Genomic DNA, 14898 nt, shown 5'->3' with positions numbered 1-14898 from the left:
GCTGTTCAGAGTCGATTGGAGACATAAAAAACATGATATTGGCAGCAAAACAGTTGGTAGCCTTGAAATGGAAAAGTAAAGTCTACTGAATACTCAGGAATACTCAAGTAGATTGTGGTCGCTGTTAGCATGACCAATGGGCAAAATATGAGCACCAGTGAAAACCACTGTTAGATTGTTTGATTGAGGGGTCAGCAGTTTTAGTGAACAATTAACTAAAGAGAAACAAAGGGTGTAATGGGAACAGTAGGATGTGGAAACTTTGATACCAATCTGATTCCTCGCTGTAGCTTGTTTCGTTCACTTGGAGGATAAGATGTAGATCAGTGGGGAGGTGAGCATGGGGAAAGAGATGGTTGCCATGTGGAAAATCAAACTTGTGAACTCCAACAAATGTGTTTATTGATATTGGCATGTTTTGTATTATGTTAAAATACAATAAAATACCTTTAAGAAGTTATTAAACTATCGATGCCTCTCATACACATCATTCCACATCTTCATAACATGCGCTAATAAATTAACCCGCACAAAAAATGTACTCATGCAGTTATTAACTGTCTCTTTGATGCCCTCTCTGAAGGCCTGATTAACAAAGATAACGTACACTTCTCTCTCAGGGGATCTCCATTGAAATCATACCCACTGAATAGTCCCACTTACTTGCGGTGATTCTGGAGCTCTTCTTTATAATAAATATTCTTAAGTGTAGGTGTTCACCTTACTTCACGAAGGACAGGATTAGCATTTAATTTAAGAAAATGTTTTGCAGCCTATAAATGAGGCTATATTGGCCAAATGCTTTAATTTATATTTAAAAAATGGTCACTATATAATTTTTTTTTAAAACAGGAAAAGTACCTAGAGCTGAGTAATTTATCCTTATGTATCATATTCACAAACCTTTTTTAAAGGGAAATGAAGAAAGAAGAGGACTATGTAGACGTATGAGCTACAGTTCTGCAGATATGAAATGTGACTCTGTGCCTTTAGGGGCTCATAGCCCCCCAATATCCCATCATGCTTAACAGGCGGCAGTTGCCTCAGTTCTTTATTCTAGCACTTGGTGACAGGTTCTTGGAGCACTGTGCTCGGTCTTTTGTTTTTTCCTTCAATAATCTTACACAGAGTATTTGTTATCACCTTTACTTGATGGTTTTGAACATTTTCTGCGTTTTCGTTGCGTGCATAGGGTGACCAACCGTCCATAAATTTCACGGACCGTCCGTCATTTTGGTGTGATGTCCGTTGTCCGTAATCATTCCTTTTATGGACAGCTTTTGTCCGTAATTTTGGACATTAATTACAGCGTTCCCTTCGAGAAGCCCCAAGAGATTAAAAGTTCTCAGGGGCCAGCTCGCACTTCTCTGTTGAACTCCAGAGGCTGCAGCAGCCACTCCCTGAGCTCTCACAGACACCGGGCAGGCCCATTGTCATTCTGACTGAGGCTGATTATTCCCTTATGAATGACAATGCGCCCACCATCTGCCTTTAGCATATCATGTGCCAGTGAGATCCTAGTTAGTGATTACAGAGGAGCTTTCCCCAAACAGAGTACTGTGGGGAACCTGCCCCCTTGTGTAATTTGTCAATGTTGTACACAGAGTGAACAGGGCAGGAGCAGTGATGGGACAGAAGAGGCGACAGGAAAGGAGAGGTGATGGGGCAGGAGAGGTGATGGGGCAGGAGAGGTGATGGGGCAGGAGAGGTGACCGGGCAGGAGAAGTGTCCGGGCAGGAGAAGTGTCCGGGCAGGAGAAGTGACAGGGCAGGAGAGGTGACAGGGCAGTGAACAGGGCAGGAGCAGTGATGGGACAGAAGAGGCGACAGGAAAGGAGAGGCGACAGGAAAGGAGAGGTGATGGGGCAGGAGAAGTGGCAGGGCAGGAGAGGTGACAGGGCTGGAGAGGTGACAGGGCAGGAGAGGTGACAGGGCAGGAGAGGTGACTGGGCAGGAGAGGTGACCGGGAAGGAGTGGTGACAGGGCAGGAGAGGTGACTGGGCAGGAGAGGTGACAGGGCAGGAGAGGTGACAGGGCAAGAGAGGTGACTGGGCAGGAGAGGTGACTGGGCAGGAGAGGTGACCGGGCAGGAGTGGTGACCGGGCAGGAGAGGTGACGGGGCAGGAGCAGTGACAGGACAGGAGAGGTGGCAGGAAAGGAGAGGTGATGGGGCAGGAGAGGTGACCGGGCAGGAGAAGTGACCGGGCAGGAGCGGTGATTAGGCATGAGCAGGAGCAGTAACCGTGCAGGAGCAGTGAATGGTCAGGAGAAGTGAACGGATAGGAGCAGTGAACAGGGCAGGAGAAGTGATGAGACAGGAGAAGTGATCGGGCATGAGCAGGAGTGCTGATTGGGCAGGAGCAGTGAACGAGCAGGAGCAGTGAACAGGCAGGAGCAGTGACAGGGCAGAAAAAGTGACGGGGCAGGAAAAGTGACAGGGCAGGAGCAGTGACGGGACAGGAGAGGCAACAGGAGAGGGGATGGGGCAGGAGAGGTGACTGGGCAGGAGAGGTGACAGGGCAGGAGAGGTGACGGGGCAGAACAGGTGACAGGGCAGGAGAAGTGACGAAGCAGGAGAAGTGACGGGGCAGGAGCGGTGATTAGGCATGAGCAGGAGCGGTAACCGGGCGGGAGCGGTGAACGGGCAGGAGCAGTGAACGGGCGGGAGCAGTTAAAAGGCAGGAGCAGTGAATGGGGCAGGGGAAATGACAAAGGAGCGGTGATGGGGTAGGAGCAGTGACCGGGCAGGAGAAAGTGACAGGGCAGGAGAAGTGACTTGTACTTATGTTCCTAGCTTATTTATTTATACACTATTGCATGACATCCACTGATGTGTCTGCAAAGCATACCTGTCGTCACAAATTTTTGTCCTAAATTTTGACCTCCTGTCCTGAATTTTTGACCTGAATTTTGACCACTTGTCCTGAATTTTTACACTCACCATCCTGAATTTGCACCCATGCCAGCTGACCACCCTATTCGTGCATGAAGAATGAGATGGAGACCTTGAAGGTGGTTGATCCGGAGAAATGTAAGGAGCAAAGAAAACATCCTTACAAACCATAAGAGAGGCGTTTTTATCCAGGGAGAGTTCAAACCTCTCAGTGGTTGCAAGGACCCCATCAACGGCAGCCACAAATGCCTTTCCAGCAACATCAAAGGTGTCTAACAAAGGGAAATCACAGCCACCAACCAGCCCAAGCAAGAAACCCTTCTACAGGCTCCAAACAATGAGCCTCTGCTTCCCCTTCTTCCTTCTGTTACCCACTCTGGTAAGGGGAAGTATTTCAGAATATCTAACAGAGTAGAAATCCATCACAAATGATGCCTGGATTCCTAATATTGTACCGAATTGTTATTGTCTCAGATACACCTGCCCTCTACCAAATATTCCACCAAAATCATCCAATGGACATGTACAGATGCTGAGATCAGAATTGAACATTCTTCTGCAGAAGAATGCAGTGGCGCTCGTACCTCTCAACAAACGGGAAACAGAGATTTTACTCCTATTATTTCCTGGTGAAAAAGAAAGGTAAACAAATGTAGACGCATACTAGATCTGAAAGTTGCACACACATGGATACAGATGGAAAAATTCTGAATGTTAGATTTACATCATATTTATTCTCAGCTCCATCAAGGAGACTAGCTCTGTTGGATAGATCTTCAGGTGGCAAACTGCTACATTCCGATAGCCAGAAAACACCACAAATTCAAGATATTTGTAGTATGACACGATCGCTACCAGTACAAAATACTTTCTTTTGGATTCAAATAAGGCCCCAGAACATTTTCAAAGTGCATGGCAGTGGTCACCGGCCATCTCAGGAAACTCTGAATATTTGTCTATCCATATGTAGATGACTGGCTTATCAAGGCGTCAACACAACAACAAACACAACGTCATCTTCAAATAACTATCTCTACTCTAAATTGACTAGGTCTTCATCTCAATCACCAGAAATTGACCTAATCCCTAGGCCAGTCTCTTCATAATCTAGGAACAACTATCCAGACCATAAAAGCAAAAGTGTATCTTTTGGAGGAGAGACTTTTATCCATATGTCTGAAATCTCAATCTTTCAAGCGGCGGCTGCTCCACTAAGGCAGAGGAGCGTCGCCCCTCTGCTCTGTGAGCAGTAGTAAAATGAAAACTAAAACGATAACAAACTAACGTTCTTATCATTTTAGTTTTCCATATCTGGTGCGGGCGAGGATGCCCTGTTGACAGAGCAGAGGTCAAGCGGTCGAGTGCTTTGCCCACTCAAAGTGCGCATTGTTTGGCCGGCCGAACATTCATGCGCACTGTGCATGTTTTCTACCCACGCTGCATTACAGACAGGGTGGAGAAAATGCCCAGGCTCCCATACCCCGTCTGAGCGCCGAACAACGGCGCTCAGACATATCATAACACTGCATAGGAGAACCTGGGAGCCCGGGTGATTCCTGCTGCTGGACTCCAAAGGGAACAAGATAAGAAGAGGACGGAGGAGTGGAAGCGGCTGGCTGTAGCCAGGGAAGTGTTTTTTTTCTTTTTCTCCAGCTCCAGAACCTTCTCACTGGAAGCCCAAACAATATGGAATTGGTTGCTAGGCAGGGACCTGAGAATCACTCAAGTAGACTTCCTAAGCAGGGATCTTCAAGAAATTCAAGAGTGGATTTTACATGACAACATTGTTCAAAACATCTTCTTGACGTACGGTTTTCCTCATATACATTTATTCTTATCTGTGGAAAACAAACAAATGCCCAAACCGCCTCCTGGTACTACCAATGAGGGACATCAGGGAATGCCCTATAGATCAAAAGGTCAGGTAGATTTATCTTCGATTCACCTGATTCCATCAGTAATCATCAAGCTGTCTTACTCGAAGGTCAGAATTATATTGATAGCCCTGGAGTGGCCCCATAAATGGTGGTTACACAGACTTACTCCATATGTCAGATTGTCCACACATGAAGATGCTGTGCAGACCAGACCTTCTCATTAAATTCAGAGGCCAGATGGTTCATCGCAATCTATCCTCTTTGAGTTTGGCAGCTTTGCTTTACCACAGAAATGCATGAACATTCTCTAAGAGGCTAAACATCCATCAACGCGTTCAGCTCACTCTTTTAAATGGAAAAGCTTCTGTGTCTGGTGTTCTGACAAGAACATTGATCCAACTATGTGCCAAGAAGAAACTGTACTTCCATACTTGCTTTATTTGGCCAAATCTGGCTTACAGTTCTATTTTATTTTGGTCCATTTGGGGTCTACCACTGCCTATAGAAAATGTCCTTCACAAACCTCTTTTTTCAAAGTCCCAGTTATTAAAGACTCCCTAGAGGGTATTGAGAAAGTTTTTTCTCCTCTCCTTTGGATTTGAACATAATACTTATTACAACACCATTTTTGGAAAGCAGCTTTCCAAGTTGATATCACAGCAGCATGTAGAGTTAGTGAGATTCAAGCTCTATGTTCTCACAAACCTTATACCAGGGGTCTCCAACGAGGTAGCTTGCCAGTACCTTCAAAGTAGCTCTCTGAGGTGATGTCAAGCCCAGTATCAATTTCCGAGAGTAGGTGCCTATTAAAGAAGGCATCACTGATCATCTCAAGACCCTAAGAGTGACAGCCAGCCAAACGTATCACAGTAACTCATACTAACACTCAAACACACACTGTGCGGCTTAAAGGACCTGCTACATGACAGTCTGTATCCAATCTCAATATAATTAGCCTACCTGGGGAGAGTGTCGACGTTTCTACCCTGGTGCAATGAGGGTAATTTATATCCTCTGCAGACGGGTCTTCCTCAGGGGCTGTATCCTGACTGTACCTCACCCTAGGTTACCTCCCCTCCCCGTCCTGAGGAAGACCTGCCTGCAGAGGATATAAATTACCCTCAGTGCACTTGGGTCAAAACGTCAACACTCTTCCCCCAGTGGGCTGTACCTGATATCATCCCAGCCCTGCCTTTTCACAGATGAATGTTCTCTGTGCGTCATCAGAAAATCATGAAATGAATATTTGTGAATCCATAAGGGGCAGGCCTATCTGTAAAACTGGTGCCACTATGAACCACGAGCAGTTTTACTAAGGATACCAGAATGTGTAATTGATTTGTTATTGAATTTGCCTTTTGGATTCCCCTTCTTTATATCTGTCCTACCTCACAAGCACTTTCCTTTTTCACACTCCCTTTGGAGCAACCTCTTTCTCTATTTGGAGCATTGAATATGGTGATCTGTTATAAAAGTAACTAAATAATAAACAGTCACTATTGGAGCGATATTTTGTGCCTTTGTGTCTTTTGAGGATATACTTGTTTGCATTGTAAAGAAAATGGTGGTACATTAATGATACAATGCTAATTCTATATGTACCGGATGCCCTTTGACTAATGAATGTTTTTCATAACTGAATTGTAGCTTTAAAGAAGTCTAGGACCATTGTTTCCTATACCAATGGTGAGCATCCATGGCATAAGAGTGTAATACCTGGGAATTCAAAGTAGTCTGTCCATATAAGGCATTTGTACATGGGAGTACATGATGATAATGACAAGCTGATGTTTTGAGACTGTGCATTTCTCAAAAACTGAAAACTGATATTTTAAAGGCAGTTTTAGTTTTCAAAAATGGGGTTTCTTCGGGAAATTGAGTTTTTTTGCCCACAGTGGAAAGTAGTATTAGATAGAAAAATGTGCATTTTCAGAAACTGGTGAATGAAATTTCAAGCTGAGCTGGGGAGACGTACTGCTGTGGTTATGTCCTTTGTGCCACTGGGCATGTCAAGATTTGAATGTTACTTCATAAATAAAGGGGAGGCATTTAATATTGAAGAACTTTTTCCCAGCATTTCTGCTGGTAACCGCACTTGTTATACTTGGGTGGTAACTAGTGAAAATCTTGCTTTGGGTGGTCATAGTGTAGTCACTATTTTACAGGTATAAAATTTGCTAGTAGCTGGGGAAGACTTTCCTCGAGCAGAAGTAGCTCTCACTACAGAAAAGGTTGGAGACCCCTACCTTATACAGTATTCCATAGCAGTAAGGCGGTTATGAGGATTCATTCGCAATTCTTACGCAAAGTTGTGTTGAATATTCTCATTAATAAAGTAATTACTTTCCCTACTTTCTTTCAGTATCCTTCCACTCCTGCAGAGAGAACTCTCCACACTTTAGATGTTCGACAGGTATTAGAATTTTAACTAGACAAAACAAAATACATATGCATGTCTAATCAATTGTTTGTAAACTGTGGCCCTGTACATTCCGGTTTAGCCAAGTATAAACAATCTATTTCCAGGTGGATTGTTTCTTGCATCCTGTTATGCTACCAGAACGCAAATAAAGCCTTGTCCAGTAGAGCAAAAGCACATTCAATTAGAGGGAAAGCAGCTACAGCTGCTTTAATGAGGAATATTCCTATTGCTGAAATATGCAAAGCAGCCATATGGAAATTGGTTCACACTTTTACAGGACCCTATTTTTTAAACTCATATTCTAGAACAGATGCTCAAGTAAGAAAGGCTTCCCTCAGGGATCTCTTTGCTTAGGTATTTCTATGGATCGTCTTTTTCTCTTCTACCGCAGTTTGTAGGGCTGGGCTTGCTACTCTATTCAGTGCTTATGATTATCAATGGAGATCCTCTGAGAGAGAAGGAATGGTTTCTTATCCGTAATCCTAGTTCTTTCTCAGGGGAATCTCTATTGAAATCATAAGCAACCCTCCCTCCTCCCTGGTGGAAGAGACAGAGACGATTAATAGACAGTCTGCTTCCTTAGTTATACTACTGTTTGTTCGGTAAAACAAACTGAGGTAGCTGCCACCTGCTAAGCTGATGGGATATTGGTTGGCTGTGAGCCTTTACAGGCACAGAGTCACTTTTCATATCTGTGGAGCTGCAGTCTATAAGTCTACATTGTCCTTTTCTTTTTTCTCCTTTTTCCTTTAAAACGGTTTGTGAATGAGATTTAGAAGGATAAATTACTCAGCTTTTGGTAATTTTCCTGTTTTTTAAAATTATATAGACCTTTTTTATGTAAATTACAGCAGTTTGCCAATGTAGCCTCATTTATAGGCTGCAATATGTTTTAATAGTAATAAATGAAGTGCTACTCCTAGCCTTCCTCAAGTAAGGCGAACATCTACACTTAAGAATATGTATTATTGAGAAATTCTATGGCCAAGTAAGCATCCTTCAAGTCTAAGCGCACCATCCAGTCCGCAGGCAACAGGACGTCGCGAAGAAGATGGATCCCCTCCATCTTGAAATGACGGTACATCAACCAACCTTTGAATTCTTTGAGGTTGATAACCGGTCGGCGACCCTCGTCGGCTTTGTCTACCAGAAATATATTGCTGAGAAAGCCAGAGAGTGCAAAGTTGATTGGCGAATGGCTCCTTTGCGGAGCAACTAGGAGACCTCGTCGATCAACTGAGCGTCTGAGAAAGTAAATTCCAGCGGACGAAGCCGAGCCTCCTGGCGTGGATTTCCGTAAAATTCTATATGGAAACCTCGAACGGTCTGAAGAACCCATGCATCTGAGGTTATAGCTGCCCATGCGTTGTGAAAAGTCGCAAGTCGACCGCCGATGCCTAACATAAATTAGCGCGCACAATCATAAAAAGAAAACACAGTGCTCACTGTAACCGCCAAATATAGAACAATGAGGAAAACAACTTATCTGGCTGCGGGAGCAGAGAAGAAAGAGGAAGTGGCAGGATAAACAGGACGCTATGTACCTGACGCAATGGAGACGGAAGAAGGACTGTGTATTCGTGTTCCTCCCTGGTTGTGGGGAGTTGTAGTTTTGTAGTTGTATTGTTATGGACCTTTTGAAAAATTTTCGAAATCTCTCTGGCTGCTGTACAAATTTATGTGTAATAAAGCGATGAGGGAGAGTAAGCATAATCCTCGCCTCCGTGTCCTTAACCCCTTCAGTGCCCATGACGAGCTGGACTCGTCATGGGCTGCGGTGGCGCTGTGCCCATGACGAGTCCAGCTCGTCATGAAATCCGCCCGCTAATGCAAAGCGCGGCACTGGGCGGGGATGCAAGGGGTTAATAGAATTGGAACTTATCGTCACGATGCTAGGCAAATTCCGATTCTCCAGTATCCCCGCTCATGAGCAGGACTAGTCAGTGTTTATGAGTTCAATGGAGAGACACTTAAAGTGAACTGGGATTACAGGTAAATAAAGATTATTTTTGAGTTAGTGTACACTTTTGAGTAAGTTTAATACTTTTCGGTATTCACAAAATCTGGGCTTGAATTGGAAGGTAAGCTACACTTTTGGGTAAGTTTACACATTGTAGTAAGTTTACTGCTTTCGGTATTCTCAAATTCAGAGTGTAGACTTACTACAAAAGTGTAAGTTACGCCAAGGATATGGATCATGCCATGCTAGCGGAGAAAACGGTGTTCAAAGAGAGGGGGTGCCCACGAAAATGGGATCACAAATGGGGAAAATGGAATAAGTATAGAGGTAACATCTGTATCTCTCCGACGATTGAACTTAGGTATGAGAGACAATGGATATTGGGAGGGGCAGCACAGGATCAGCATAACTCTGAGTAAAGGGTCCCGAGAGGCCGCTAGACAGGAGGACTCCTGGTTAAGTGGATGGTACAACAAACAGGAGCCACAGGGGGCGATCGTTATACATGGAATCGCAGGGAGGTTGGTCTGCTGTGTGGTGAAGGGGGCGGAGGCATGGAGGTAATAGTAAAGGTAGACATCTTCGCATTGTCAATGTATTTGTTATTCTCGCTGTCGTGGTTATCAATAAAAAGTGTTTTAAAAAAGAAAAAGTGTAAGTTACATGTCTCCACCTCCAGAATATAGCAATTAGCTTACTCTTGTTTGGATGGCTGCCGTCCATCCCTTAACTCCTCCCTGACTAAGCCCATTTTACTCCTCCCTAACCCCTTTCCCTTTTGTAATACCCCTTTTCTCACCCATCCCCCTGTGCTCCATCTGCATTTACTACTAATAAAATCTGTACCTAAATGTAAGGACACGCCGCAGTCATGGTGGAGAACTCTGCACAGATATGTATAGGCAAAATTTACATTTTGTAGTATGTTTTGTGGTACATACTACAAAATGTACAACAAAGTGAAGTTAGAGAACTAGCCCTCTCAGTGTAAAATACTACTAAAAAGAAAAAATAACAGTAGTAAGTCCAGCACTAAACAAAGCCAAACTCCACAGGGAATAATGTTAAATTAAATTATTTAACATATTAAAAAATATAAATAAAGATTAATGTATAAAAAAATTCATGCAATTAGGATACAGTTATTATTTATAAAATATTTTAATAACCTATTTTGAATTGACAAAATAATGTAACAATACATTTTCTTAAACATTTAATTAAGTTCAATTAATTGTATACATCACCAATAATAAATATGAATGCATATTACAACATTATTGCTTTTCTGTAGGCGAGGATTTATTTTTTTATTTGAACTTCAAAAAATTAATTTAAATTTAATTTGAGATATTTCCATTAATTAACGTTTTAATCCAAAATATATTTATTAGTGCCTTAGCCTATGTATATTTGATTCTACATTTAAAATAAATCTATAAAATGAATTTACATGAATATTTAACAAACATTTGTAAAAATATATTTTTTTAATTAAATGCACGTTTTTATCTCCCCTATTCTGTACTATACAGAGACTGGTAAAGCGTGTTGTATCCAGCAAAAACACTCATTCCCGCCTCTGCCTCTCTCTTGGCTATTAGTGAGGCTGACAGAAAATACACATTTTGCTTCTCAGAGCGGGACCAAAGCCTACAATACTAGCTCCAGCCTGATTGACTCGCCCCCATAAAAATGCCTTTCAAATGAAATTGGAGTGGTTTGGCAGCCAGACTGTCCCAGAATAATCATAACATGGTGGCGTCCTATTCAAGCAATTGCTAGAATCTCACCAGGGCAAGACATGTGTAAACCTGCTTAGTGCCTTTGTGGATTTCTCGAGAAATGTACTGCTTACTTTCCCATAGGTGGAGCCATCTTTGGAGCTCTGCAGGGCGCTGCATTTCTACCTGCCAGCTGTCCGTGTATTCCTCGGCGGGGAAGCCTTAGCCAGGCTGCGAAGCTTAATCAGTAAATCAGTAAAGCATCTAGCCCTAAATTACATCTCTTCAGAGATGGTTGAAACATTGCTGTGCATAAAAGCTCTAACCATTTGTTCACTCTGCACATGTATTTCCGCTCCCAAACCTCAACCATACGTTCCGGAAATAAAAGTGATCTTCCTTATTGATGGAATGATATCTCTGGGTAGAAGAAGATTGGTCTCCAAAAAGACAGCACACTTTTTTAGTAACTCTTTGTCATGTAACCTAGACTTATAAATTCTAACAAATAAGAATATTCATAATTACAGGTTACTTAGAAATCTCATTAAAAGGCTTCACTAATAGTTGGCAAAATGTTCGAATACGTTGTTAGGACCCTTATGAGAGAAAGAGAGGAAGAATGCTATTCTTATAAATTCCCCCTGTATATTTTAAAATATAATCTTGTTTCCAACAGACGTTGTTGGAGTTCCATTATGACAAGTAGTATATACTCTTTCTTCTTTGCTCCTATTGCTCATCTTGATGCTGCATGAGCTGTCTAAATTAATGGCACAGTTGCTGGTTTGATAGGTCAGTCCCTTCAGAATGGATCTTTCCATTCCTGTATGAGACAAAACCACTGCTCGTTTGTAATTTTCTCCAGAATCACGTTATGTATCCAAGTTTGTTTTTAACATGACGCCTTCCAGTGCATATTGACTCCAAAGTACTGCTTGTGTTTTCAGGATCCTCGTAGCAAGCCACACCAAAACACAGAGAAATGAAAAGATGCACCAGTGACTGCCCAGTCACACTAAGAGATGGTTTTGTAATGGTCTCATTCATGCATTCTGCCTATTAATTACAATATCTTTGCAAAGGAAAATACGATGTGAATATTATTTAGCCTATTGACAAAATAATATTGAAAGACCTTGAGTTTATGTAAACTTTTGTCATTATGCATTTCTTATTAGCTAGTTGTCTTTTTAATGATACTTTTACTGGATGGCATATCACTTCAGAGCATCTTGTCTGAGCAGGGTCCATACTCTTGAAAGGAATACATTTCATGTGAAATTGACACAATTCAACTAAATTTGAGTCATATTTTCTTCAATATCTTTGACAAGAGAATCCTTGTGACTTTTTAACGTCTGTCCCAGTACTAACTTTACATTGAGTCTTTCTCTTTAGCCCGTCATGAACTCCCAATGGCTGCTTACTATACATTCTTCTTGTACTGTTATAATTCCTTTCTCCTTCTGTTCTTCCAAGCTTCCCATACACTTCCAAGTTAACTCCTAACTCAATGACCTTCACACTCTGCCTGATAGAACCTTCATCCATCCATTTATGTCTCTTCATTTTTTGGAAGTTCCTTGCTAATTTTTTATTTCCATGTTTTTTATCTCCTTTTATGCAGATGTTGATGAATGTGCGCGAGAAGATAATGCTGGCTGTGTGCATGATTGCGTCAACATCCCTGGTAACTACCGATGTACCTGCTATGATGGCTTTCGTCTTGCACATGATGGACATAACTGCTTAGGTAAGTTGTCTTCCTGAAATTAAAAAACAGACACCTACAGTAGAAGTAACTCAGCAGCCAGTGGTGGGGTGTGCTCTTAGCAGTGGTAAAGCAAGAGCCAGGCTGAGGCTTTCCATTGATGGACAATGTGTTTTATAGGTAGGGGTACCCATATGGTGGTAGAAGTGCCTGGATGTGTTTTTCTTCTTATAGAGTTGGTTTGGGCTGCAACAGATGAGGGTCCAGCTTTTGTGTCAAGTGTTCTGGCTATTATAGCTAAGGAAGCCTGCAATAATATGATTTTCATGTAGCTTGAGGAAAAAGAGCTTTAAGGAGGTACCTGGCAGTTGTGAAAGTGCGAGTGGTACCTTTTCCTGCTCTCCAGAAAGTGTTTGGATTAGGACCAGTCCAGCAGCTATGAGTAACGCCCACTCAAACTATGATAAAGGGTCTGATGCCATCGGAAATGTTCTGTTATGCTTGTCGACACCCTGATTAGGATCAATTGAAGGATGTTTTGGACATATTGGAAAACGTTTGGAGAAGTATAATGAGAGACTAGGCGTTAAACGTACATGATACATGCAGAGTACAAAATGTATGTATATATTTTTGTATAGCACTCATGCTCTGGAAGTGAGTTACAGAAGGTGGAACCTTAGGAGGGTGCTCTCAAAGTTCAGGTTGAGAGGTATACAATGCATGTTAGGACATGAGGTAAGAAGCCTTGAATCCATTCCTCTAGGAACGCCAATGCGGAGGAGATAGAGTTTGTTGTTTATGTTTTCAGATGAGGCAACCTCATGATATTTCCTTTGTTGTAACTTGGCCATCATAGTTGCTAGTGGCCCGAATACAAATCTCCACGTGATCACAACAGCAGCTAGCAAAAGTGCAAACTTCTCAGGCAGGTGCAAAGGAAGTTTTCGCTGAACTTGCAGAGCATTTTCCTTTGTGACATTCTACATTTGTAGTAGGATTGACAGGTTAGTGGCAAGAGTGACTTTCAAGTGTCATTAGACAGTGTCAGTGTTGGACGGAGATACAGAGAGCGATTGTTGTCACACAAATTCATTTTAAATTAAAAGTTCATAGGTTTTAAGGAGCTTGCCTTATAGTCATTTATCATCACGGGCTCGTAAATGCATATAATCAAGTTGAGAAAATCTTTTATACATTTATTGTATCAATATTAAATCATATTTCCAGATTCCCTAATTGTAATTGATTGTGTTCAGTTCCAAAATATTTTCACCAAACTTGATGTTTTCCCCTATTTACAAAATTCGACGTGTTTCAGGATATTCATAAATCTCCGTATCAGGGAAATCTGGCTAATAACTAAACAAACCAAAATAACAGATTGTTCAATGAATAAACACCATGAACAATTGCCAATATTCTTAATTCCTTAATATTTTAATGAGGAATATACCCCTTATCTCTCTTGAAACGTGATGCTGCATATGTAGTCACAGTCCAGTACATCTTCAATGCTGTTCTAAACGTCATTAACCTCACGGTGACCTACAGGGTTGGTTCTCTTTCTGTGGTCTTCATCGGATACCTCTAAATTTATATGCAATGTTGTGCTATTAAACTTGTTTTTCCTTTATTATAGTTCAGACCGTTAATGTTAGTCTGTCTTCAAAGCAACAAGAATGCGTTGCACCTCATTTAAACGCAACTAATACAAGGTTTCTAAACAAATGAGTCCACCAACATTCTATGCCTAATGGCCTATTAATCACATTTCCTCCCCGTGACGGATACTCAACAAATTGTTAAACTAAAATATATCATGCAAATATTTGACTTTTATTTTCACAAGTTGCAATGTCTTTCAATAGAATACCGGTTATAAGAACTAGTTGTTAAAACGTACTAAGGCAAGCCAAGGATGAGTGCCCGTTTTGATAGATATACGAGTTGATTGTTTCAAAATTCTCATGAACTTGGTTTCTGCATATACTAACTTGCCACAAAGGTTTTATTATTAATGATTTATTAAAGAATATTGAGCTCAAGCTCATATATTTTTTAAACATATTCCAATGTATATTTACAATATTGAGAATAGTATGCATTTGACAGGGGTAAGCTATTATGTTTGTTCAGTCTTTAGAAAACTTGCTTATTGTAACATTCATGATTTTCACAAAAATCACGTTTTTTAATTAAAAAACACAAGGCTGTGACCTTGTAGCCAAACCCTGCTACCCACAGCTGCGTGCTATGTGCAACAGAAGTTAACCATCCACGCAAGTTGGGATAAAGGCAAGTCAAAA

General features: G+C 41.6%; 1 protein-coding gene and 1 long non-coding RNA gene across 4 annotated transcripts in view; one reads left to right on the top strand and one right to left on the bottom strand.

Annotated features, from left to right (window-relative positions):
• The window catches only part of SCUBE3 (signal peptide, CUB domain and EGF like domain containing 3), a 1455403-nt gene that overhangs the window by 139704 nt on the left and 1300801 nt on the right, over positions 1–14898 (top strand). The window contains exon 2 of the mRNA XM_085651134.1: positions 12506–12631. Within this exon, the coding sequence (XP_085507260.1) occupies positions 12506–12631 (126 nt within the window). The remainder of the gene's footprint in view (positions 1–12505; positions 12632–14898) is intronic.
• LOC146871519 (uncharacterized) overlaps positions 1–14898 on the bottom strand; it is a 366584-nt gene that overhangs the window by 274296 nt on the left and 77390 nt on the right. The gene's annotated exons all lie outside the window — the stretch shown is intronic.

The sequence above is a fragment of the Triturus cristatus genome, chromosome 1_1, assembly GCF_964204655.1.
Source record: "Triturus cristatus chromosome 1_1, aTriCri1.1, whole genome shotgun sequence".
NCBI classification, from domain to species: Eukaryota; Metazoa; Chordata; class Amphibia; order Caudata; family Salamandridae; genus Triturus; species Triturus cristatus.
The sequence above is the reverse complement of the archived record's forward strand: the minus strand, read 5'-3'. Positions and strand labels throughout refer to the sequence as shown.